Here is a 23,182-nt window from a genome sequence, read left to right as displayed (position 1 = left end):
ATTATATGCACGCAGGACAAGCTAGATAAAACTAGTAATATCATCAACCATGTGTAGTTAACTAGTGATTATGTGAAGATTGATTGTTTTTTATAAGATACGTTTAATGCTAGCTAGCACCTTACTTTGGCTCCTTGCTGCACTCGCGTAACAGGTAGTCAGCCTGCCACGCAGTTTCCTCATGGAATGTAATCGGCGTCCAAAATGCCGAATACCGATTGCTATGAAAACTTGAAATCGGCCCTAATTAATCTGCCATCGTTCAACCTTTAGTATACAGACAATAACTTTATTTGGTAAAAGACCAAGTTCATATTATGTCAAGAACAGCTCAAATAAGCAAGAGAAGCAACAGTTTATTTAATTTTTTACATTTATTTCACCTTATTTAACCAGGTAGGCCAGTTGAGAACATGTTCTCATTTACAACTGCGACCTGGCCAAGATAAAGCAAAGCAGTGCGACAAAAAACAACAACACAGAGTTACACATCAACACAGAGTTACACATCAACACAGAGTTACACATCAACACAGAGTTACACATCAACACAGAGTTTACAACATCACACAAGAGTTACACATCAACACAGAGTTACACATACAACACAGAGTTACACATCAATACAGAGTTAACACATCAATACAGAGTTACACATCAACACAGAGTTACACATCAACACAGAGTTACACATCAACACAGAGTTACACATCAACACAGAGTTACACATCAACACAGAGTTACACATCAACACATCAACACAGAGTTACACATCAACACAGAGTTACACATCAACACAGAGTTACACATCAACACAGAGTTACACATAAACACAGAGTTACACATCAACACAGAGTTACACATCAACACAGAGTTACACATCAACACATCAACACAGAGTTACACATCAACACAGAGTTACACATCAACACAGAGTTACACATCAACAGAGAGTTACACATCAACACAGAGTTACACATCAACAGAGAGTTACACATCAACACAGAGTTACACATCAACACAGAGTTACACATAAACACAGAGTTACACATAAACACAGAGTTACACATCAACACAGAGTTACACATCAACACAGAGTTACACATCAACACATCAACACAGAGTTACACATCAACACAGAGTTACACATCAACACAGAGTTACACATCAACACAGAGTTACACATCAACACAGAGTTACACATCAACACATCAACACAGAGTTACACATCAACACAGAGTTACACATCAACACAGAGTTACACATCAACACAGAGTTACACATCAACACAGAGTTACACATCAATACAGAGTTACACATCAACACAGAGTTACACATAAACAAACGTACAGTCACTAACACAAATAACACAGTCCGTCATTACTTTAAGACATGAAGGTCAGTCAATCCAGGAAAATGTAAAGTTTCTTCAAGTGCTGTCACTAAAACCATCAAGCTCTATGATGAAACTGGCCGCCACAGGAATGGAGGACCGCCACAGGAATGGAAGACCCAGAGTTCCCTCTACTGCAGAGGATAAGTTCATTAGAGTTACCAGCTTCAGAAAACGGCAATTAACTGCACTACAGATTGCAGCCCAAATAAATGCTTCACAGAGTTCAAGTAACAGACACATCTCAACATCAACTGTTCAGAGGAGACTGCGTGAATCAGGCCTTCATGGTCGAATTGCTGCAAAGAAACCACTACTAAAGGACACCAATAAGAAGAGACTTGCTTGGGCCAAGAAACACGAGCAATGAAAATTAGACCGGTGGAAATCTGTCCTTTGGTATGGAGTCCAAATGTGAGATTTTTGGTTCCAACCGCCGTGTCTTTGTCAGACGTGGAGTAGGTGAACGGATGACCTCTGCATGTGTGGTTCCCACCGTGAAGCATGGAGGAGGAGGTGTGGGGGTGCTTTGCAGGTGACACTGTGATTTGTTTAGAATTCAAGGCACACTTAACCAGCATGGCTACCACAGCATTCTGCAGCGATAAACCATCCCATCTGGTTTGTGCTTAGTGGAACTATAATTTGTTTTTCAACAGGACAATGACCCAAAACACACCTCCAGGCTGTGTAAGGGCTATTTGACCAAGAAGGAGAATGGAGTGCTGCATCAGATGACCTGGTCTCCACAATCACCCAACCTCATCCCAATTGAGATGGTTTGGGATGACTTGGACCGCAGAGTGAAGGAAAAGCAGCCAACAAGTGCTCATCATATGTGGGAACTCCTTCAAGACTGTTGGAAAAGCATTCCAGGTGACTACCCCATGAAGCTGGTTGAGAGAATGCCAAGACTGTTCAAAGCTGTCATCAAGGCAAAGGGTGGCTACTTTGAAGAATCTAAAATATATTTTGATTTGTTTTACACTTTTTTGGTTACTACATGATTCCATATGTGTTATTTCATAGTTTTGATGTGTTCACTATTATTCTACAATGTAGAAAATAGTAACAAATAAAGAAAAACCATTGAATGAGTAGGTGTGTCCAAAATGTTGACTGGTACCGTTTAACTAGAATTATACTATATTTCTAATGTTTGACTACACAGGCTATGGTTGATTGCACTGGCCAAGTAACTATGAGTATAATGACTTGGATTTACTATTGAGTCTCCCTCCTTCCTTTCCGATCTCACCCTCCCCCCTTCTCTCCACAGGTCGATGCCTGACTTACTGACTACAGGCGTGTGACTGACAGCTCGGCTCTCGGCGGCATGCTCTCGCACTGTCCTGCTGTCAGTCACTCTGGAGATGGGTTCTGCGCCAGGCGACCAGAGCAGCAACAGCGGAAAGGTAGATTTATACAGATTTCTTCGTTTATGTAATGTATGTTTTGGGCTGTTGTTTCTGGTTTTCTTTTTGTCTATTTAATTGTAGAGATTATCTTTATAAAAAAATAATAATAATAATCGAAGACAATAGGCTACTTTTGCTTTTGGTTAGTCTACCAGGCTGTTTTATTGAGCACATACTGTCATGTAGAACGTGTTTCTAGTCGCCGCCGATGCCAGCTAACTACTATAACCATCCAAAGGTGCGCGTTAGGCTACGTCATTCTATTCATTTTCCATTCTGTTCACATTGCAAGAAAAGTATTGATTCTGATTCTGCTTATTGATCAGTCGTTTGTAATTGCTTGGTTATTTTCTAGCCATTCTATCTCAATATGTAATGCGACGGGTGTCATCGGTGTATTCATTGTGTAGCCAAATCGATGATTTCTTAAAAGTACCTTATATCCCTTTACTGTACGAGGACAGAAATTATTTTTCAGGATTGAGAATTTTTTGTCTTCTTAATCTTTCCTGAATAAACCAACAATTTAACCAATATTCTGTACCATTATCCATCATGTGTTTATTAATTGAGTCAATTCAATACCTACATTATATTTGGTTTCTTATTCATTTTATTGCCAATGTCCTGAACAATCTCTCCACGGGACATTCCAATGTTCTCCTCTCTCCGGTGTAGTGTGTCGTTCCGAACGGACGAGGCGCTGTTAAGCACACACCTCGATACTAGCGCACACCGACCGTCACATACTCAAGCACACATTCTCTCTCTGCTTGGAGTGTATTGGAGACCTCCATGGCCATGGGGAGTTGAGAGGGCAAGACAGAACGGCTTGTTTTCTTTCACGTTTTAATACTGTCAAGTTGTCCTTATGCCGCGTTTCACACACTACTGTTCTCGCCACTATCCCCGATGCGGTGGAAAACGGGGTGCGGGCTTTCAGATACGGTAGGTTGTATACTTTAAGCCGCTAAATACGGGATGTTTTGGGTTTTTAGGTAGCTTGCTAGCCTCTTAGCCAAGCGGCCGGGTGAAACGTGCCTTCGTTTTCTTCTTGTGTGTTTGATCCTTGATCGAAGGATTGGGGCTGTTGCGCTTTGATCGATCAAACGGCTTCGGGCTGTTCGTATCCCGGACGAGAACCCCGAACCGTGTTCGCCGTCCGAGTTAGTTAGCAATCTGGCTAATGTTTACAGTGTAAAGTAGTGTTGCGGGCTACCTCAAGTGGTTTAGTGGAGGAAAGGGAAGGCAGCAGGCCCGTCTTGTGTGGTTGTGTGGAGTTTGTTGCCTTGTACCCCCTCCCCCACCGTCTTTGCGAGAGGCCAAGATGAATGGGATCTCACTTCAAAGCAATGGGAGGGAGAGGCTAGCTAGCTACTATACCTAGCCGGAGTAGAGGAAGCGAGAGGATTGAACTAACGTTGGCTAGTTACTGTACTGTAGCCATCTTTGAAATGCATTGTTTATTTGCTAGCTAGCTAGTTAACGTTAGATAGTTACAGTACACATTAAGTGCAAACTCATTGTTATTATTGACCCGATGCTAGCTAACTAACAGTTATAGAGCTAATGCATCTAGCTAGCTATGTTTTGTTAAACTGGCAGCTAGCTAACTAAAGCGTACCGGTGACGTTAGGGTAACGAAGCTAACTAACTATTAGCTAACGTTAGTTATCCACTGTTACCTTATTTAACCATAACTTCTGTTTTGATTAGCTATTACGGCGCTACCTGGCTAACTAACGCTAACCAATGGTTTATAACGACCTTATTTGCTAGCTAGTCTGTGTTGATCATTGCTGTTAGCCGTCATTGTGAAAGTTGAAATCAGCATGGCTATGCTAGCAAGTGCCAGGTACAACCTCTTTGATTAGTTAGCTAGTTATTAGCCTCAAAACATGTTCGCTGTGATGGAGGTAACCTTAATTCATTGTGTCTGTAGACGAAGACCAGTGGCTCCGTGTTATAGTAAAAACATATCGCAGCCTATCATCCTGAATCACGTTAACACGACTAGACATCCCTCCCTTGTTCCTCTTTCTCTCACTCAGATAATACGTCATCTTTCAGTTTCACCTCTCCCTTTCTCTCTCTCTCTACTCTTTCCCCTTATTTTCTCCCAGGGTCAATCTGTGATCAGTATGTGTGGGTCTAACCACACCAACCTTAGCTCATTCCTTCACTCTGTAGTTCAGCTCTGACCCTCTCCTTCCTTCACTCTGTAGTTCAGCTCTGACCCTCTCCTTCCTTCACTCTATAGTTCACCTCTGACCCTCTCCTTCCTTCACTCTGTAGTTCACCTCTAACCCTCTCCTTCCTTCACTCTGTAGTTCACCTCTAACCCTCTCCTTCCTTCACTCTGTAGTTCACCTCTGGCCCTCTCCTTCCTTCACTCTGTAGTTCACCTCTGACCCTCTCCTTCCTACACTCTGTAGTTCACCTCTGACCCTCTCCTTCCTTCACTCTATAGTTCACCTCTGACCCTCTCCTTCCTTCACTCTGTAGTTCACCTCTGGCCCTCTCCTTCCTTCACTCTATAGTTCACCCCTGACCCTCTCCTTCCTTCACTCTATAGTTCAGCTCTGGCCCTCTCCTTCCTTCACACTATAGTTCACCTCTGACCCTCTCCTTCCTTCACTCTATAGTTCACCTCTGACCCTCTCCTTCCTTCACTCTATAGTTCACCTCTGACCCTCTCCTTCCTTCACTCTATAGTTCACCTCTGACCCTCTCCTTCCTTCACTCTATAGTTCACCTCTGACCCTCTCCTTCCTTCACTCTATAGTTCACCTCTGACCCTCTCCTTCCTTCACTCTATAGTTCAGCTCTGACCCTCTCCTTCCTTCACTCTATAGTTTAGCTCTGGCCCTCTCCTTCCTTCACTCTATAGTTCACCTCTGACCCTCTCCTTCCTTCACTCTATAGTTCACCTCTGGCCCTCTCCTTCCTTCACTCTGTAGTTCACCTCTGACCCTCTCCTTCCTTCACTCTATAGTTCACCTCTGACCCTCTCCTTCCTTCACTCTGTAGTTCACCTCTGACCCTCTCCTTCCGTCACTCTATAGTTCACCTCTGACCCTCTCCTTCCGTCACTCTATAGTTCACCTCTGACCTTCTCCTTCCTTCACTCTGTAGTTCAGCTCTGGCCCTCTCCTTCCTTCACACTATAGTTCACCTCTGACCCTCTCCTTCCTTCACTCTATAGTTCACCTCTGGCCCTCTCCTTCCTTCACTCTATAGTTCACCTCTGGCCCTCTCCTTCCTTCACTCTGTAGTTCAGCTCTGGCCCTCTCATTCCTTCACTCTGTAGTTCAGCTCCTCTCCTTCCTTCACTCTATAGTTCACCTCTGACCCTCTCCCTCCTTCACTCTGTAGTTCACCTCTGACCCTCTCCTTCCTTCACTCTATAGTTCACCTCTGACCCTCTCCTTCCTTCACTCTGTAGTTCACCTCTGGCCCTCTCCTTCCTTCACTCTGTAGTTCACCTCTGACCCTCTCCTTCCTTCACTCTGTAGTTCAGCTTTGGCCCTCTCCTTCCTTCACTCTATAGTTCACCTCTGACCCTCTCCTTCCTTCACTCTGTAGTTCAGCTCTGGCCCTCTCCTTCCTTCACTCTTTAGTTCAGCTCTGGCCCTCTCCTTCCTTCACTCTGTAGTTCACCTCTGACCCTCTCCTTCCTTCACTCTATAGTTCACCTCTGACCCTCTCTTTCCTTCACTCTATAGTTCACCTCTGACCCTCTCCTTCCTTCACTCTGTAGTTCACCTCTGGCCCTCTCATTCCTTCACTCTATAGTTCACCTCTGACCCTCTCCTTCCTTCACTCTGTAGTTCACCTCTGACCCTCTCATTCCTTCACTCTGTAGTTCACCTCTGACCCTCTCCTTCCTTCACTGTAGTTCACCTCTGACCCTCTCCTTCCTTCACTCTATAGTTCACCTCTGACCCTCTCATTCCTTCACTCTGTAGTTCACCTCTGACCCTCTCCTTCCTTCACTCTATAGTTCACCTCTGACCCTCTCATTCCTTCACTCTGTAGTTCACTTCTGGCTCTCTCCTTCCTTCACTCTGTAGTTCACCTCTGACCCTCTCATTCCTTCACTGTAGTTCACCTCTGACCCTCTCCTTCCTTCACTCTATAGTTCACCTCTGACCCTCTCATTCCTTCACTCTGTAGTTCACCTCTGACCCTCTCCTTCCTTCACTCTATAGTTCACCTCTGACCCTCTCATTCCTTCACTCTGTAGTTCACCTCTGACCCTCTCCTTCCTTCACTCTATAGTTCAGCTCTGACCCTCTCATTCCTTCACTCTATAGTTCAGCTCTGGCCCTCTCCTTCCTTCACTCTGTAGTTCAGCTCTGACCCTCTCCTTCCTTCACTCTGTAGTTCAGCTCTGACCCTCTCCTTCCTTCACTCTGTAGTTCAGCTCTGACCCTCTCCTTCCTTCACTCTATAGTTCACCTTTGACCCTCTCCTTCCTTCACTCTATAGTTCACCTCTGACCCTCTCCTTCCTTCACTCTATAGTTCACCTCTGACCCTCTCCTTCCTTCACTCTATAGTTCACCTCTGACCCTTTCCTTCCTTCACTCTATAGTTCACCTCTGACCCTCTCCTTCCTTCACTCTATAGTTCACCTCTGACCCTCTCCTTCCTTCACTCTATAGTTCACCTCTGACCCTCTCCTTCCTTCACTCTGTAGTTCACCTCTGACCCTCTCCTTCCTTCACTCTGTAGTTCACCTCTGACCCTCTCCTTCCTTCACTCTATAGTTCACCTCTGACCCTCTCATTCCTTCACTCTATAGTTCAGCTCTGGCCCTCTCCTTCCTTCACTCTGTAGTTCAGCTCTGGCCCTCTCCTTCCTTCACTCTGTAGTTCAGCTCTGGCCCTCTCCTTCCTTCACTCTATAGTTCAGCTCTGGCCCTCTCCCTCCTTCACTCTGTAGTTCAGCTCTGGCCCTCTCCTTCCTTCACTATAGTTCAGCTCTGGCCCTCTCCTTCCTTCACTCTGTAGTTCAGCTCTGGCCCTCTCCTTCCTTCACTCTGTAGTTCAGCTCTGGCCCTCTCCCTCCTTCACTCTGCAGTTCAGCTTTGGCCCTCTCATTCTTTCACTCTGTAGTTCCTCTCTCTAACTCATCCCCCTCTTCTCTCCTCTCTCTCTTCTGTCAGGTAGGACCATTCCTCTTTAACCTGTTTGGGCTGCAAGCCCGACACCGCCCACACTATGACAACATCCAGCTCAAAGTGCAGGGCGCGACATTCAAAAGCTAGTTTTAAAAATATTTAACTTTCACACATTAACAAGTCCAAGACACCAGATGAAAGATAAACTTCTTGTGAATCAAACCAACATGTCCGATTTTTAAAATGTTTTACAGGGAAGACAAAATATGTAAATCTATTAGCTAACCACGTTAGCAAATGACACCTTTTCTAACTGCATCAGTTTCTTACTCCATCAGGTGCTATCACAAATTCGACCAAATAAAGATATAAATAGCCACTAACCAAGAAACAAATTCATCAGATGACAGTCTGATAACATATTTATTGTATAGCATATTTTTTTTCGAAAAATGTGCATATTTCAGGTATAAATCATATTTTACATTTCAGCTACAAATCAGAAAGTGCACCGAAAGCAGCCATAATATTTACAGACACCAACAGACACCAACGTCAAATAGCTTATTACTCATCATAAAACATTTCCGAAAAATATATAGTTTGCAGCAATTGAAAGATAGGCAACTTGTGATTCCAAACAATATTTCCGATTTATTAAATGTTTTACAGCGAAAACAAAATGTATCGCTATATTAGCGTAGCCACAATAGAGAGACACATTTGGGCGCCCACGACCCGTTCACATGCACGACAGATATATGAAATAACATCATAAAATGAGTCTTACTTTGGCTGATCTTTCATCAGAATGTTGAAACAGGCGTCCTCTGTCCAGATGAGTCGTTGTTTCGTTTCAGAATGAGAAATATCCCTGTTAATTTACCATTTCCAGTAGCCGTGGCCCAACGTAAACACAGTCATACGACGGAACACGGCAAAACTCCCGAATAAAGTTTCAATAATCTGATTAAACTATATTGAAAAAACATACATTACGATGATATGGTCACATATATCCAAAAAAATTCGAGCCGGAGACGTTAGCCGTTCGTTAGGAAGGCAAAACAGAAGTCCATCCCACTTCCTTCAGAATACCGGAAGTTGGCGCTCAGGTCAAAGAAATAGGTTTTTTTCCACCACAGACCAAGAGGAGCAAAAAAATTTCTTCTCTGACATCCTCTTTACACCAATAGGAAGGCGTATAGACTGTCAGCAGACTCGTAGGTGTTAAGACCATGTATAGGCATCAGATTGAAAAGAGCATAGATTTCTGACATTTCACTTCCTGGTCAGGAAAAGTGCTGCAGAAGGACTTGTGTTTCACTCAGAGAAATAATTCCAACTGTTTTAGAAACTAGAAAGTGTTTTCTATCCAAAAATAATAATAATATTCATATTGTAGAAGCAAGATTTGAGTAGGAGGCCGTTTGAAATGGGCACGATTTCACTGGCTACTCAACACTTTGCCTTGCAGCCATAAGAAGTTAACTCATCCCCCTCTTCTCCTCTCTCTCTCTCTTCTGTCAGGTAGGACCATTTCTCTCTCTAACTCATCCCCCTCTTCTCTTCTCTTCTCTCTCTCTTCTGTCAGGTAGGATCATTCCTCTCTTTAATTCATCCCCCTCTTCTCCTTTCTCTTCTGTCAGGTAGGACCATTCCTCTCTTTAACTCATCCCCCTCTTCTCTCCTCTCTCTCTCTTCTGTCAGGTAGGACCATTCCTCTCTTTAACTCATCCCCCTCTTCTCCTCTCTCTCTGTCAGGTAGGACCATTCCTCTCTTTAACTCATCCCCCTCTTCTCTCCTCTCTCTCTGTCAGGTAGTACCATTCCTCTCTTTAACTCATCCCCCTCTTCTCCTCTCTCTCTCTCTTCTGTCAGGTAGTACCATTCCTCTCTTTAACTCATCCCCCTCTTCTCTCCTCTCTCTCTGTCAGGTAGTACCATTCCTCTCTTTAACTCATCCCCCTCTTCTCCTCTCTCTCTCTTCTGTCAGGTAGTACCATTCCTCTCTTTAACTCATCCCCCTCTTCTCCTCTCTCTCTCTCTTCTGTCAGGTAGTACCATTCCTCTCTTTAACTCATCCCCCTCTTCTCCTCTCTCTCTCTCTTCTGTCAGGTAGTACCATTCCTCTCTTTAACTCATCCCCCTCTTCTCCTCTCTCTCTGTCAGGTAGGACCATTCCTCTCTTTAACTCATCCCCCTCTTCTCCTCTCTCTCTGTCAGGTAGTACCATTCCTCTCTTTAACTCATCCCCCTCTTCTCCTCTCTCTCTGTCAGGTAGAATCATTCCTCTCTTTAACTCATCCCCCTCTTCTCCTCTCTCTCTGTCAGGTAGGATCATTCCTCTCTTTAACTCATCCCCTCTTCTCTCCTCTCTCTCTTCTGTCAGGTAGGACCATTCCTCTCTTTAACTCATCCCCCTCTTCTCCTCTCTCTGTCAGGTAGGACCATTCCTCTCTTTAACTCATCCCCCTCTTCTCTCCTCTCTCTTCTGTCAGGTAGGATCATTCCTCTCTTTAACTCATCCCCCTCTTCTCTCTCTCTCTCTTCTGTCAGGTAGGACCATTCCTCTCTTTAACTCATCCCCCTCTCCTCTCCTCTCTCTCTTCTGTCAGGTAGGATCATTCCTCTCTTTAACTCATCCCCTCTCCTCTCCTCTCTCTCTTCTGTCAGGTAGGATCATTCCTCTCTTTAACTCATCCCCTCTCCTCTCCTCTCTCTCTTCTGTCAGGTAGGATCATTCCTCTCTTTAACTCATCCCCTCTCCTCTCCTCTCTCTCTTCTGTCAGGTAGGATCATTCCTCTCTTTAACTCATCCCCTCTCCTCTCCTCTCTCTCTTCTGTCAGGTAGGATCATTCCTCTCTTTAACTCATCCCCTCTCCTCTCCTCTCTCTCTTCTGTCAGGTAGGATCATTCCTCTCTTTAACTCATCCCCTCTCCTCTCCTCTCTCTCTTCTGTCAGGTAGTATCATTCCTCTCTTTAACTCATCCCCTCTCCTCTCCTCTCTCTCTTCTGTCAGGTAGTACCATTCCTCTCTTTAACTCATCCCCCTCTCCTCTCCTCTCTCTCTTCTGTCAGGTAGGATCATTCCTCTCTTTAACTCATCCCCTCTCCTCTCCTCTCTCTCTTCTGTCAGGTAGGATCATTCCTCTCTTTAACTCATCCCCTCTCCTCTCCTCTCTCTCTTCTGTCAGGTAGGATCATTCCTCTCTTTAACTCATCCCCTCTCCTCTCCTCTCTCTCTTCTGTCAGGTAGGATCATTCCTCTCTTTAACTCATCCCCTCTCCTCTCCTCTCTCTCTTCTGTCAGGTAGGATCATTCCTCTCTTTAACTCATCCCCTCTCCTCTCCTCTCTCTCTTCTGTCAGGTAGGATCATTCCTCTCTTTAACTCATCCCCTCTCCTCTCCTCTCTCTCTTCTGTCAGGTAGTATCATTCCTCTCTTTAACTCATCCCCTCTCCTCTCCTCTCTCTCTTCTGTCAGGTAGTACCATTCCTCTCTTTAACTCATCCCCTCTCCTCTCCTCTCTCTCTTCTGTCAGGTAGGATCATTCCTCTCTCTAACTCATCCCCCTCTTCTCTTCCACCACAGGAAGAATCTCTCATCTTCAGCTGTTCTAGAGGTGTGGGTGTGACCGGTGCCCAACCCAGTGGTCCCCAACCAGAGACATGAGTGTGGTCCGAGACCCACAGGGGGCGTACAGGGGGGTGGGAGGGGGCGATCATCTGGGAGGTCTAGGGGTGGGGATGGGGGTGGACCCCCACAGCCACTTCACAGAGCACGCCCCTCGGCCCCCTGTCCCTGGAGAAGAAGGGGGTGACCGTGACCCCTACCACCTCCCCTCCAGCCATGGAGGCCGCCCCCCCACCCAGTCCACCTGCTACCCCCCCTCCAAAACAGACCCCGTCTTCCGTAGTAGCGAGTCCCCATCCTCGGCCACCCCCACCCCCAGGCGGCCGGACCTGGACCTAGGGTACGAGCCTGAGGGCAGCGCCTCCCCCACGCCTCCCTACCTGAAGTGGGCCGAGTCGCTCCACTCTCTCCTGGATGACCAGGAGGGCATCCAGCTGTTCAGGGGCTTCCTGAGACAGGAGGGCTGTGGGGACCAGCTTGACTTCTGGTTCGCCTGCTCCGGCTTCAGGAAGAGCAGCCAGGAGAAGAGGCCCAAGCTGGCCAAGGCCATTTACAGGTAGGGAGGACTTTTCTCTCTAGTCTCTCTATTCTCTCTAGTCTCTCTCTCATTTCTCTATTCTCTCTCATTTCTCTATTCTCTCTCATCTCTCTATTCTCTCTCATCTCTCTATTCTCTCTCATCTCTCTATTCTCTCTCATCTCTCTCATCTCTCTATTCTCTCTCTCTCATCTCTATTCTCTCTCATCTCTCTCTCTCTCATCTCTCTATTCTCTCTCTCTCATCTCTCTATTCTCTCTCTCTCATCTCTCTATTCTCTCTCTCTCATCTCTCTATTCTCTCTCTCTCATCTCTCTATTCTCTCTCTCTCATCTCTCTATTCTCTCTCTCTCATCTCTCTATTCTCTCTCTCTCATCTCTCTATTATCTCTCTCTCATCTCTCTATTCTCTCTCTCATCTCTCTATTCTCTCTCTCATCTCTCTATTCTCTGTCTCTCTCATCTCTCTATTCTCTGTCTCTCTCATCTCTCTATTCTCTCTCTCATCTCTCTATTCTCTGTCTCTCTCATCTCTCTATTCTCCCTCTCTCTCATCTCTCTATTCTCTCTCTCTCTCATCTCTGTATTCTCTCTCTCTGATCTCTGTATTCTCTCTCTTTCCAGGAAGTATATTCAGGATAGTAACGGCATCGTGTCGAGGCAGATTAAACCAGCTACTAAGAGCTTCATCAGAGACTGTGTGGTCAGACTGCATCTGGACCCTGCCATGTTCCAACAGGTAGCAATGCATCAACCAATCATTACCTGCCATGTTCCAACAGGTAGCAATGCATCAACCAATCATTACCTGCCATGTTCCAACAGGTAGTAATGCATCAACCAATCATTACGTGATGTTGGAACAGGTAGCAATGCATCAACCAATCATTACGTGATGTTCCAACAGGTAGTAATGCATCAACCAATCATTACGTGATGTTCCAACAGGTAGCAATGCATCAACCAATCATTACGTGATGTTCCAACAGGTAGCAATGCATCAACCAATCATTACGTGATGTTCCAACAGGTAGTAATGCATCAACCAATCATTACGTGATGTTCCAACAGGTAGCAATGCATCAACCAATCATTACCTGCCATGTTCCAACAGGTAGCAATGCATCAACCAATCATTACGTGATGTTCCAACAGGTAGTAATGCATCAACCAATCATTACGTGATGTTCCAACAGGTAGTAATGCATCAACCAATCATTACGTGATGTTCCAACAGGTAGTAATGCATCAACCAATCATTACGTGATGTTGGAACAGGAAGCGGTTGTTTTATTAATGACCTTTGACCAGGCAGATGGTTGAACCCTCCTCTCGCTGGCGGGAGACACAGGAACCAGGACACATACATTCATTGATGTTTTATTAAGAACATATTGTCATGAACAGCTGTGGACAAGGGGTGGATGTGTTGGTAGCTTGTACAGAACCAACAACTGTGTTGCTGTTGGTAGAGAACCCAGCTTCCCTCTCTCTGTGTTGCTGCTGGTAGAGAACACAGCTTCCCTCTCTCTGTGTTGCTGCTGGTGAAGAACCCAGCTTCCCTCTCTGTGTTGCTGCTGGTAGAGAACCCAGCTTCCCTCTCTCTGTGTTGCTGCTGGTGAAGAACCCAGCTTCCCTCTCTCTGTGTTGCTGCTGGTAGAGAACCCAGCTTCCCTCTCTCTGTGTTGCTGCTGGTGAAGAACCCAGCTTCCCTCTCTCTGTGTTGCTGCTGGTGAAGAACCCAGCTTCCCTCTCTCTGTGTTGCTGTTGGTATAGAACCCAGCTTCCCTCTCTCTGTGTTGCTGCTGGTAGAGAACCCAGCTTCCCTCTCTCTGTGTTGCTGCTGGTAGAGAACCCAGCTTCCCTTTCTCTGTGTTGCTGCTGGTAGAGAACGCAGCTTCCCTCTCTCTGTTGCTGCTGGTAGAGAACCTAGCTTCCCTCTCTGTGTGTTGCTGCTGGTAGAGAACCCAGCTTCCCTCTCTGTGTGTTGCTGCTGGTAGAGAACCCAGCTTCCCTCTCTCTGTGTTGCTGTTGGTATAGAACCCAGCTTCCCTCTCTCTGTGTTGCTGTTGGTAGAGAACACAGCTTCCCTCTCTCTGTGTTGCTGCTGGTAGAGAACGCAGCTTCCCTCTCTCTGTGTTGTTGTTGGTATAGAACCCAGCTTCCCTCTCTGTGTGTTGCTGCTGGTAGAGAACCCAGCTTCCCCCTCTCTGTGTTGCTGCTGGTAGAGAACCCAGCTTCCCTCTCTCTGTGTTGCTGCTGGTGAAGAACCCAGCTTCCCTCTCTCTGTGTTGCCGCTGGTGAAGAACCCAGCTTCCCTCTCTCTGTGTTGCTGCTGGTGAAGAACCCAGCTTCCCTCTCTCTCTGTTGCTGCTGGTAGAGAACGCAGCTTCCCTCTCTCTGTGTTGCTGTTGGTATAGAACCCAGCTTCCCTCTCCGTGTGTTGCTGTTGGTATAGAACCCAGCTTCCCTCTCTCTGTGTTGCTGCTGGTGAAGAACCCAGCTTCCCTCTCTCTGTGTTGCTGCTGGTAGAGAACCCAGCTTCCCTCTCTGTGTGTTGTTGCTGCTGGTAGAGAACCCAGCTTCCCTCTCTCTGTGTTGCTGCTGGTGAAGAACCCAGCTTCCCCCTCTCTGGGATGTGTGTTGCTGCAGGTGTAGAACCCAGCTTCCCTCTCTGGGCTGTGTGTTGCTGCAGGTGTAGAACCCAGCTTCCCTCTCCGTGTGTTGCTGCTGGTAGAGAACCCAGCTTCCCTCTCTCTGTGTTGCTGCAGGTGTAGAACCCAGCTTCCCTCTCTCTGTGTTGCTGCTGGTGAAGAACCCAGCTTCCCTTTCTGTGTGTTGCTGCAGTTGTAGAACCCAGCTTCCCTCTCTGAGATGCGTGTTGCTGCAGGTGAAGAACCCAGCTTCCCTCTCTGAGATGCGTGTTGCCGCAGGTGTAGAACCCAGCTTCCCTCTCTGGGATGTGTGTTGCTGCAGGTGAAGAATCCAGCTTCCCTCTCTGAGATGTGTGTTGCTGCAGGTGTAGAACCCAGCTTCCCTCTCTGAGATGTGTGTTGCCGCAGGTGTAGAACCCAGCTTCCCCCTCTGGGATGTGTGTTGCTGCAGGTGAAGAACCCAGCTTCCCCCTCTGGGATGTGTGTTGCTGCAGGTGAAGAACCCAGCTTCCCCCTCTGGGATGTGTGTTGCTGCAGGTGTGGAACCCAGCTTCCCCCTCTGGGATCTGTGTTGCTGCAGGTGAAGAACCCAGCTTCCCTCTCTGGGATGTGTGTTGCTGCAGGTGAAGAACCCAGCTTCCCTCTCTGGGATGTGTGTTGCTGCAGGTGTGGAACCCAGCTTCCCCCTCTGGGATCTGTGTTGCTGCAGGTGAAGAACCCAGCTTCCCTCTCTGGGATCTGTGTTGCTGCAGGTGAAGAACCCAGCTTCCCTCTCTGGGATGTGTGTTGCTGCAGGTGAAGAACCCAGCTTCCCTCTCTGGGATCTGTGTTGCTGCAGGTGAAGAACCCAGCTTCCCTTGTTTAATCTCACTTTCGTTTTTTTATTTTATATGCTGAATGAACAATAAAGTTTTGGAACTTTGTACTGAACCGAAGTTGTCCCTCTCCCAGGCCCAGACAGAGATCCAGAGCACCATGGAGGAGAACACCTACCCTCTGTTCCTGAAGTCAGACCCCTACCTGGAGTACACCCAGACAGGGGAGGAGAGCCCCAAACCACCCAGCGACCACAGCTCCTCATCGGGTACTGGTCCTGGGCCGCTGGGGCCTGGCTACCTGCCCACCCTCACAGAGGACGTAGAGTGGAGGTGTGTGTCTCTCTTGTGTATCTAGAGTCTGCGTTTTATTCTTGTCTGTATATTGTGTTCTTGTTGTCAGCACCAAGTCACCAGGTCAAACTCCTGGTCCAGGACCAGGTCAAACTCCTGGTCCAGGACCAGGTCAAACTCCTGGTCCAGGACCAGGTCAAACTCCTGGTCCAGGACCAGGTCAAACTCCTGGTCCAGGACCAGGTCAAACTCCTGGTCCAGGACCAGGTCAAACTCCTGGTCCATGTGAATGTAACTTGGTGAATTAAGGTGGTTGTGATTCAGGTGCCGGGAGGAAGAGGATGAGGAAGAGGAGGAGGAAGAGGAGAGCGGGGATACGCAGGCCAGCAGGCTGACCCAGAGGTTGCTAATGGAGACGGCTCCTCACAGAGTGTCGACCAATCGGAGAGCAGGGGAAAGCCGAGAGTACAGGTAGGAGTCCAGAGAGACTGTTTATGGACGTGTGTTTGCGCCTGATTGTGTGAAACTCATGACAGTGTGTTTAGTATTTCTCCGAGTGGTTGCTAGGCAGCTGTGCCTGTAGAGAATCTCTGTGTGTTTGTACGCGTCCTGCGCCGGGATGATACCAGTATCGCGCGGCAAGGCAACAAAACACCAAGCGGATTTAACTTCTTTAGGAGAACAGCCATCATGTTGGAAACAGACAGTCAGCATGCTGTCACCCAGAGTCACGTTCATCTTCCAAGATTTAGCTTCAATAATTAACGTACAAAGAGTTTGATCTGCTTCCTGTTTTGATTTTTACCATGGGGAAAATATGGAGATACTGGTATCATCACAGCCCTAGTCTGATGAGGGAATATATATATTACACACAATCTACACACAATCTACACACAATCTACACACACTACCCCATAAGGACAAAGCAAAATACGTATTTTTTTTTGACATTTATTAAAAATAAAAGACTATGACATTTACATAACTATTCAGACCCTTTACTCAGTACTTTGTTTAAGCACTTTTGGCAGCGTTTACAGCCTCGGGTCTTCTTGGGTATGATGCTACAAGTTTGGCACACCTGTATTTGGGGAGTTTCTCCCATTCTTCTCTGCAGATCCTCTCAAGCTCTGTTAGGTTGGATGGGGAGCGTCGCTGCACAGCTATTTTCAGGTCTCTCCAGAGATGTTTAATCTGGTTCAAGTCCGGGCTCTGGCTGGGCCACTCAAGGACATTCAGAGACTTAACACAGGATTGGCTTTGGGACGTCTTGGCTGTGTGCTTAGAGTCATTGTCCTGTTGGAAGGTGAACCTTCACCCCAGTCTGAGGTCCTGAGCACTCTGGAGCAGGTTTTCATCAAGGATCTCTCTATACTTTGCTCCGTTCGTCTTTCCCTTGATCCTGACAAGTCTCCCAGTCCCTGCCGTTGAAAAACATCCCCACAGCATGATGCTGCCACCACCATGCCTCAACGTAGGGATGGTGCCAGGCTTCCTACAGATGTGACACTTGGCATTCAGGCCAAAGAGTTCAATCTTGGTTTCATCAGAGCAGAGAATCTTGTTTTTCATGGTCTGAGTCTTTAGGTGCCTTTTGGCAAACTCCAAGCGTGCTGTCGTGCCTTTTACTGAGTGGCTTCCGTCTGGCCATTCAGTACCATTAAGGCCTTCTGGAAGGTTCTCCCATCTCCACAGAGAAACTCTGGAGCTCTGTCAGAGTGACCATCGGGTTCTTGGTCAGCTCCCTGACCAAGGCCCTTCTCCCACCGATTGCTCAGTTTGGCCGGGTGGCCAGCTCTAGAAGAGTCTTGACACAATCCTGTCTCGGAGCTCAATGGACAATTCCTTCGACCTCATGACTTGGTTTTTGCTCTGACATTCACTGTCAACTGTGGGACCTTATATAGACAGGTGTGTGCCTTTCCAAATCATGTCCAATCAATTGAATTTACCACAGGTGGACTCCAATCAAGTTGAAGAAACATCTCAAGGATGATCAATGGAAACAGGATGCACCTGAGCTCAATTTAGTCTCATAGCAAAGGGTCTGAATACTTATGTAAATAAGGTATTACTGTTTTTATATTTTTTGCAAATATTTCTATCAAATCCTGTTTTCGCTTTAGTCATTATGGGGTATTGTGATGTCATTATGGGGTATTGTGATGTCATTATGGAGTATTGTGATGTCATTATGGGGTATTGTGTGTGTAGATTGATGAGAATTTGTTATTTAATCAATTTTAGAACAAGGCTGTAATGTAACAAAATGTGGAAGGTCTGAATACTTTCTGTGTGTGTGTGTGTGTGTGTGTGTGTGTGTGTGTGTGTGTGTGTGTGTGTGTGTGTGTAACCTCCTCTCAGACCATGCAGAGAGCCGGTCGTTAACCCCTACTACTACGTGAACATGGGTTCTGCTCGTGCCCCGGCAACCAGCGCTAACGACAGTGAACAGCAGAGCATGTCCAGCGTCTCCGATGGCGACACACTCTCACTGACCGACAGCAGTGTGTGAGTACACACACACACTGAAATACACCCACACACACATCCTCTATCTCTCACACACACACACACACACACACACACACACACACACACACACACACACACACACACACACACTGAAATACACACACACACATCCTCTATCTCACACACACACACACACACACACACACACACACACACACACACACTGAAATACACACACACACATCCTCTATCTCACACACACACACACACACACACACACACACACACACACACACACACACACACACTGAAATACACACAAACATATCCTCTATCTCTCTCACACACACACACACACACACACACTGAAATACACACAAACATATCCTCTATCTCGCACACACACACACACACACTGAAATACACACAAACATCCTCTATCTCTCTCACACACACACACACACTGAAATACACACAAACATCCTCTATCTCTCTCACACACACACACACACACTGAAATACACACAAACATATCCTCTATCTCTCTCACACACACACACACACACACACACTGAAATACACACAAACATATCCTCTATCTCTCACACACACACACACACACTGAAATACACACAAACATATCCTCTATCTCTCACACACACACACACACACTGAAATACACACAAACATATCCTCTGTCTCTCACACACACACACACTGAAATACACACAAACATATCCTCTATCTCTCTCACACACACACACACACTGAAATACACACAAACATATCCTCTATCTCTCACACACACACATACACACAAACATATCCTCTATCTCTCACACACACACACACACACACACACTGAAACACATTCTTCTGAATACTAGTGTGTGTGTGTGTGTGTGTTGCAGGGATGGTGTTCCACCCTACCGGTATCGTAAACAGCATCGTAGAGAGATGCATGAAAGTGCCAAAGCCAACGGACGTGTGCCCCTACCTCACATACCTGTAAGTAGTATACACACTACTTTATACCCTACCTCATATACCTGTAAGTAGTATACACACTACTTTATACCCTACCTCATATACCTGTAAGTAGTATACACACTACTTTATACCCTACCTCATATACCTGTAAGTAGTATACACACTACTTTATACCCTACCTCATATACCTGTAAGTAGTATACACACTACTTTATACCCTACCTCACATACCTGTAAGTAGTATACACACTACACACTACTTTATACCCTACCTCATAAACAGTTGAAGTCGGAAGTTTACATACACCTTAGCCAAATACATTTAAACTCAGTTTTTCACAATTCCTGACATTTAATCCTCGTAAAAATTCCCTGTCTTAGGTCAGTTAGGATCACCACTTTATTTTAAGAATGTGAAATGTCAGAATAATAGTAGAGAGAATGATTTATTTCAGCTTTAATTTCTTTCATTACATTCCCAGTGGGTCAGAAGTTTACATACACTCAATTAGTATTTGGTAGCATTGCCTTTAAATTGTTTAACTTGGGTCAAACGTTTCGGGTAGCCTTCCACAAGCTTCCCACAATAAGTTGGGTGAATTTTGACCCATTCCTTCTGACAGAGCTGGTGTAACTGAGTCAGGTTTGTAGGCCTCCTTGCTCGCACACGCTTTTTCATTTCTGCCCACACATTTTCTATAGGATGGAGGTCAGGGCTTTGTGATGGCCACTCCAATACCTTAACTTTGTTGTCCTTAAGCCATTTTGCCACAACTTTGGAAGTATGCTTGGGGTCATTGTCCATTTGGAAGACCCAGTTACGACCAAGCTTTAACTTCCTGACTGATGTCATGAGATGTTGCTTCAATATATCCACATATTTTTCCATCCTCATGATGCCATCTATTTTGTGAAGTGCACCAGACCCTCCTGCAGCAAAGCAACCCCACAACATGATGCTGCCACCCCCGTGCTTCACGGTTGGGATGGTGTTCTTCGGCTTGCAAGCCTCCCCCTTTTTCCTCCAAACATAAAAATGGTCATTATGGCCAAACAGTTCTATTTTTGTTTCATCAGACCAGCGGACATTTCACCAAAAAGTACAATCTTTGTCCCCATATGCAGTTTCAAACCGTAGTCTGGCTTTTTTATGGCTGTTTTGGAGCAGTGGCTTCTTCCTTGCTGAGTGGCCTTTCAGGTTATGTCGATATAGGACTCGTTTGACTGTGGATACAGATACTTTTGTACCTGTTTCCTCCAGCATCTTCACAAGGTCCTTTTGGTGTTGTTCTGGGATTGATTTGCACTTTTTGTACACCAAAGTACGTTCATCTCTAGGAGACAGAACGCGTCTCCTTCCTGAGTGGTCTGCGTGGTCCTATGGTGTTTATACTTGTGTACTATTGTTTGAACAGATGAACGTGGTACCTTCAGGCATTTGGAAATTGCTCCCAAGGATGAACCTGACTTGTGGAGGTCTACAATTTTTTCTCTGAGGTCTTGGCTGATTTCTTTTGATTTCCCCATGATGTCAAGCAAATAGGCACTGAGTTTGAAGGTAGGCCTTGAAATACATCCACAGGTACACCTCCAATTGACTCAGAATCTTCTAAAGCCATGACATCATGTTCTGGAATTTTCCAAGCTGTTTAAAGGCACAGTCAACTTAGTGTATGTAAACATCTGACCCACTGGAATTATGACACAGTGAAATAATCTGTCTGTAAACAATTGTTGAAAAAATTACTTGTCATGCACAAAGTAGATGTCCTAACCGACTTGCCAAAACGATAGTTTGTGAACAAGAAATTTGTGGAGTGGTTGAAAAACTTGTTTTAATGACTCCAACCTAAGTGTATGTAAACTTCCGACTTCAACTGTATATAGATGTTCTGTGATCACAACGGTAGACCGTGTGTGTGATATTTGGTCATTTATATAGATGGTGTCTGATAGATGTTCTGTGGTCACAACGGTAGACCGTGTGTGTGATATTTGGTCATTTATATAGATGGTGTCTGATAGATGTTCTGTGGTCACAACGGTAGACCGTGTGTGTGATATTTGGTCATTTATATAGATGGTGTCTGATAGATGTTCTGTGGTCCTAACGGTAGACTGTGTGTGATATTTGGTCATTTATATAGACGGTATCTGATAGATGTTCTGTGGTCACAACGGTAGACCGTGTGTGTGATATTTGGTCATTTATATAGACGGTGTCTGATAGATGTTCTGTGGTCCTAACGGTAGACCGTGTGTGATGTTTGGTCATTTATATAGATGGTATCTGATAGATGTTCTGTGGTCATAACGGTAGACCGTGTGTGTGATGTTTGGTCATTTATATAGACGGTATCTGATAGATGTTCTGTGGTCCTAACGGTAGACCGTGTGTGATGTTTGGTCATTTATATAGATGGTATCTGATAGATGTTCTGTGGTCCTAACGGTAGACCGTGTGTGTGATATTTGGTCATTTATATAGATGGTATCTGATAGATGTTCTGTGGTCATAACGGTAGACCGTGTGTGATGTTTGGTCATTTATATAGACGGTGTCTGATAGATGTTCTGTGGTCCTAACGGTAGACCGTGTGTGATGTTTGGTCATTTATATAGACGGTATCTGATAGATGTTCTGTGGTCACAACGGTAGACCGTGTGTGTGATATTTGGTCATTTATATAGACGGTATCTGATAGATGTTCTGTGGTCATAACGGTAGACCGTGTGTGATGTTTGGTCATTTATATAGACGGTATCTGATAGATGTTCTGTGGTCACAACGGTAGACCGTGTGTGTGATATTTGGTCATTTATATAGACGGTGTCTGATAGATGTTCTGTGGTCACAACGGTAGACCGTGGGAATGATGTTTATCTGATAGATGTTCTGTGTGTAGCGTACGTACCGTGTGCCAAAGGATGTCCACGTTGAGCCGGAGAGGTTTGCTGTTGACCTCATCAGTCGACTGGAGGAAGTGCTGAGAGAGAGAGAAGCACAGGAGAGACTGGAGGAGAGACTGAAGAGGGTCAGACTGGTACGTACTGGGGGGGTGTGTGTTGAAGAGGGTCAGACTGGTACGTACTGGGGGGGTGTGTGTGTGACGTATTTGTGATGTGTGCGTAGTTTGGATGTGTGTGTGTGTGTTGGACGGTAATCATCCCACACACACTAACCTGCTTCTCCTCTCACCCCGCCCCCTTCTTTCCTCTCCTGCTCTGTGATAGGAGGAGGAGGGCAACGACGCCGATGTCTCCATGGTAAACTCCCTCCCCCCCTACGGCAACAAGCCCCTCCCCGCCTCCACCTCGTCCCTCCACCCCCACTATGGGTCCCGTTATTCAGAGACCTCGTACAATGGTGTTCTGGCGCTACAGGACGCGCACGAGGAGAACCCGGAGTCCATCTTGGACGAACACGTGCAGAGAGTGATGAAGACGCCGGGGTGCCAGTCACCAGGCACCGGGAGACACTCACCCAAGTCCCGCTCCCCCGACGGAGGGGTAGGGGTGTACCCTCCGCCTCACTCTGGGAGAACCCAGGGGCCTCCAGGGGTGAAAGGCCACAAGCCAGGAGCCAAGGGAGGGGACCCAGCGGGGATGGGAGCAGGTATGTTGATGTGGTCTTTATTTATCCAGGTTAGTCTCAATGATAAAACCTCTTCTAGTGTTGATGTGGTCTTTATTTATCCAGGTTAGTCTAAATGATAAACCTCTTCTAGTGTTGATGTCTTTATTTATCCAGGTTAGTCTCAATGATAAACCTCTTCTAGTGTTATTTATCCAGGTTAGTCTCAGTGATAAACCTCTTCTAGTGTTATTTATCCAGGTTA

The 23,182-nt window shown here is 46.0% G+C and overlaps 1 protein-coding gene across 1 annotated transcript; it reads left to right on the top strand.

The window, feature by feature from the left end:
- Positions 1 to 11,687: 11,687 nt before the first annotated feature.
- On the top strand, positions 11,688 to 22,959 carry LOC120040475 (axin-1-like; the record flags this gene model as incomplete). Its single annotated transcript, XM_038985616.1, has 8 exons — positions 11,688 to 12,130; positions 12,737 to 12,851; positions 15,718 to 15,914; positions 16,200 to 16,346; positions 18,243 to 18,389; positions 19,265 to 19,361; positions 22,250 to 22,387; positions 22,578 to 22,959. Coding segments are annotated over exons 1-8 (1,666 nt in total), but the record flags the coding sequence as incomplete, so codon positions are not given.
- Positions 22,960 to 23,182: the final 223 nt, after the last annotated feature.

The sequence above is a fragment of the Salvelinus namaycush genome, unplaced genomic scaffold (assembly GCF_016432855.1).
Source record: "Salvelinus namaycush isolate Seneca unplaced genomic scaffold, SaNama_1.0 Scaffold3564, whole genome shotgun sequence".
NCBI classification, from domain to species: domain Eukaryota; kingdom Metazoa; phylum Chordata; class Actinopteri; order Salmoniformes; family Salmonidae; genus Salvelinus; species Salvelinus namaycush.
The sequence above is the reverse complement of the archived record's forward strand: the minus strand, read 5'-3'. Positions and strand labels throughout refer to the sequence as shown.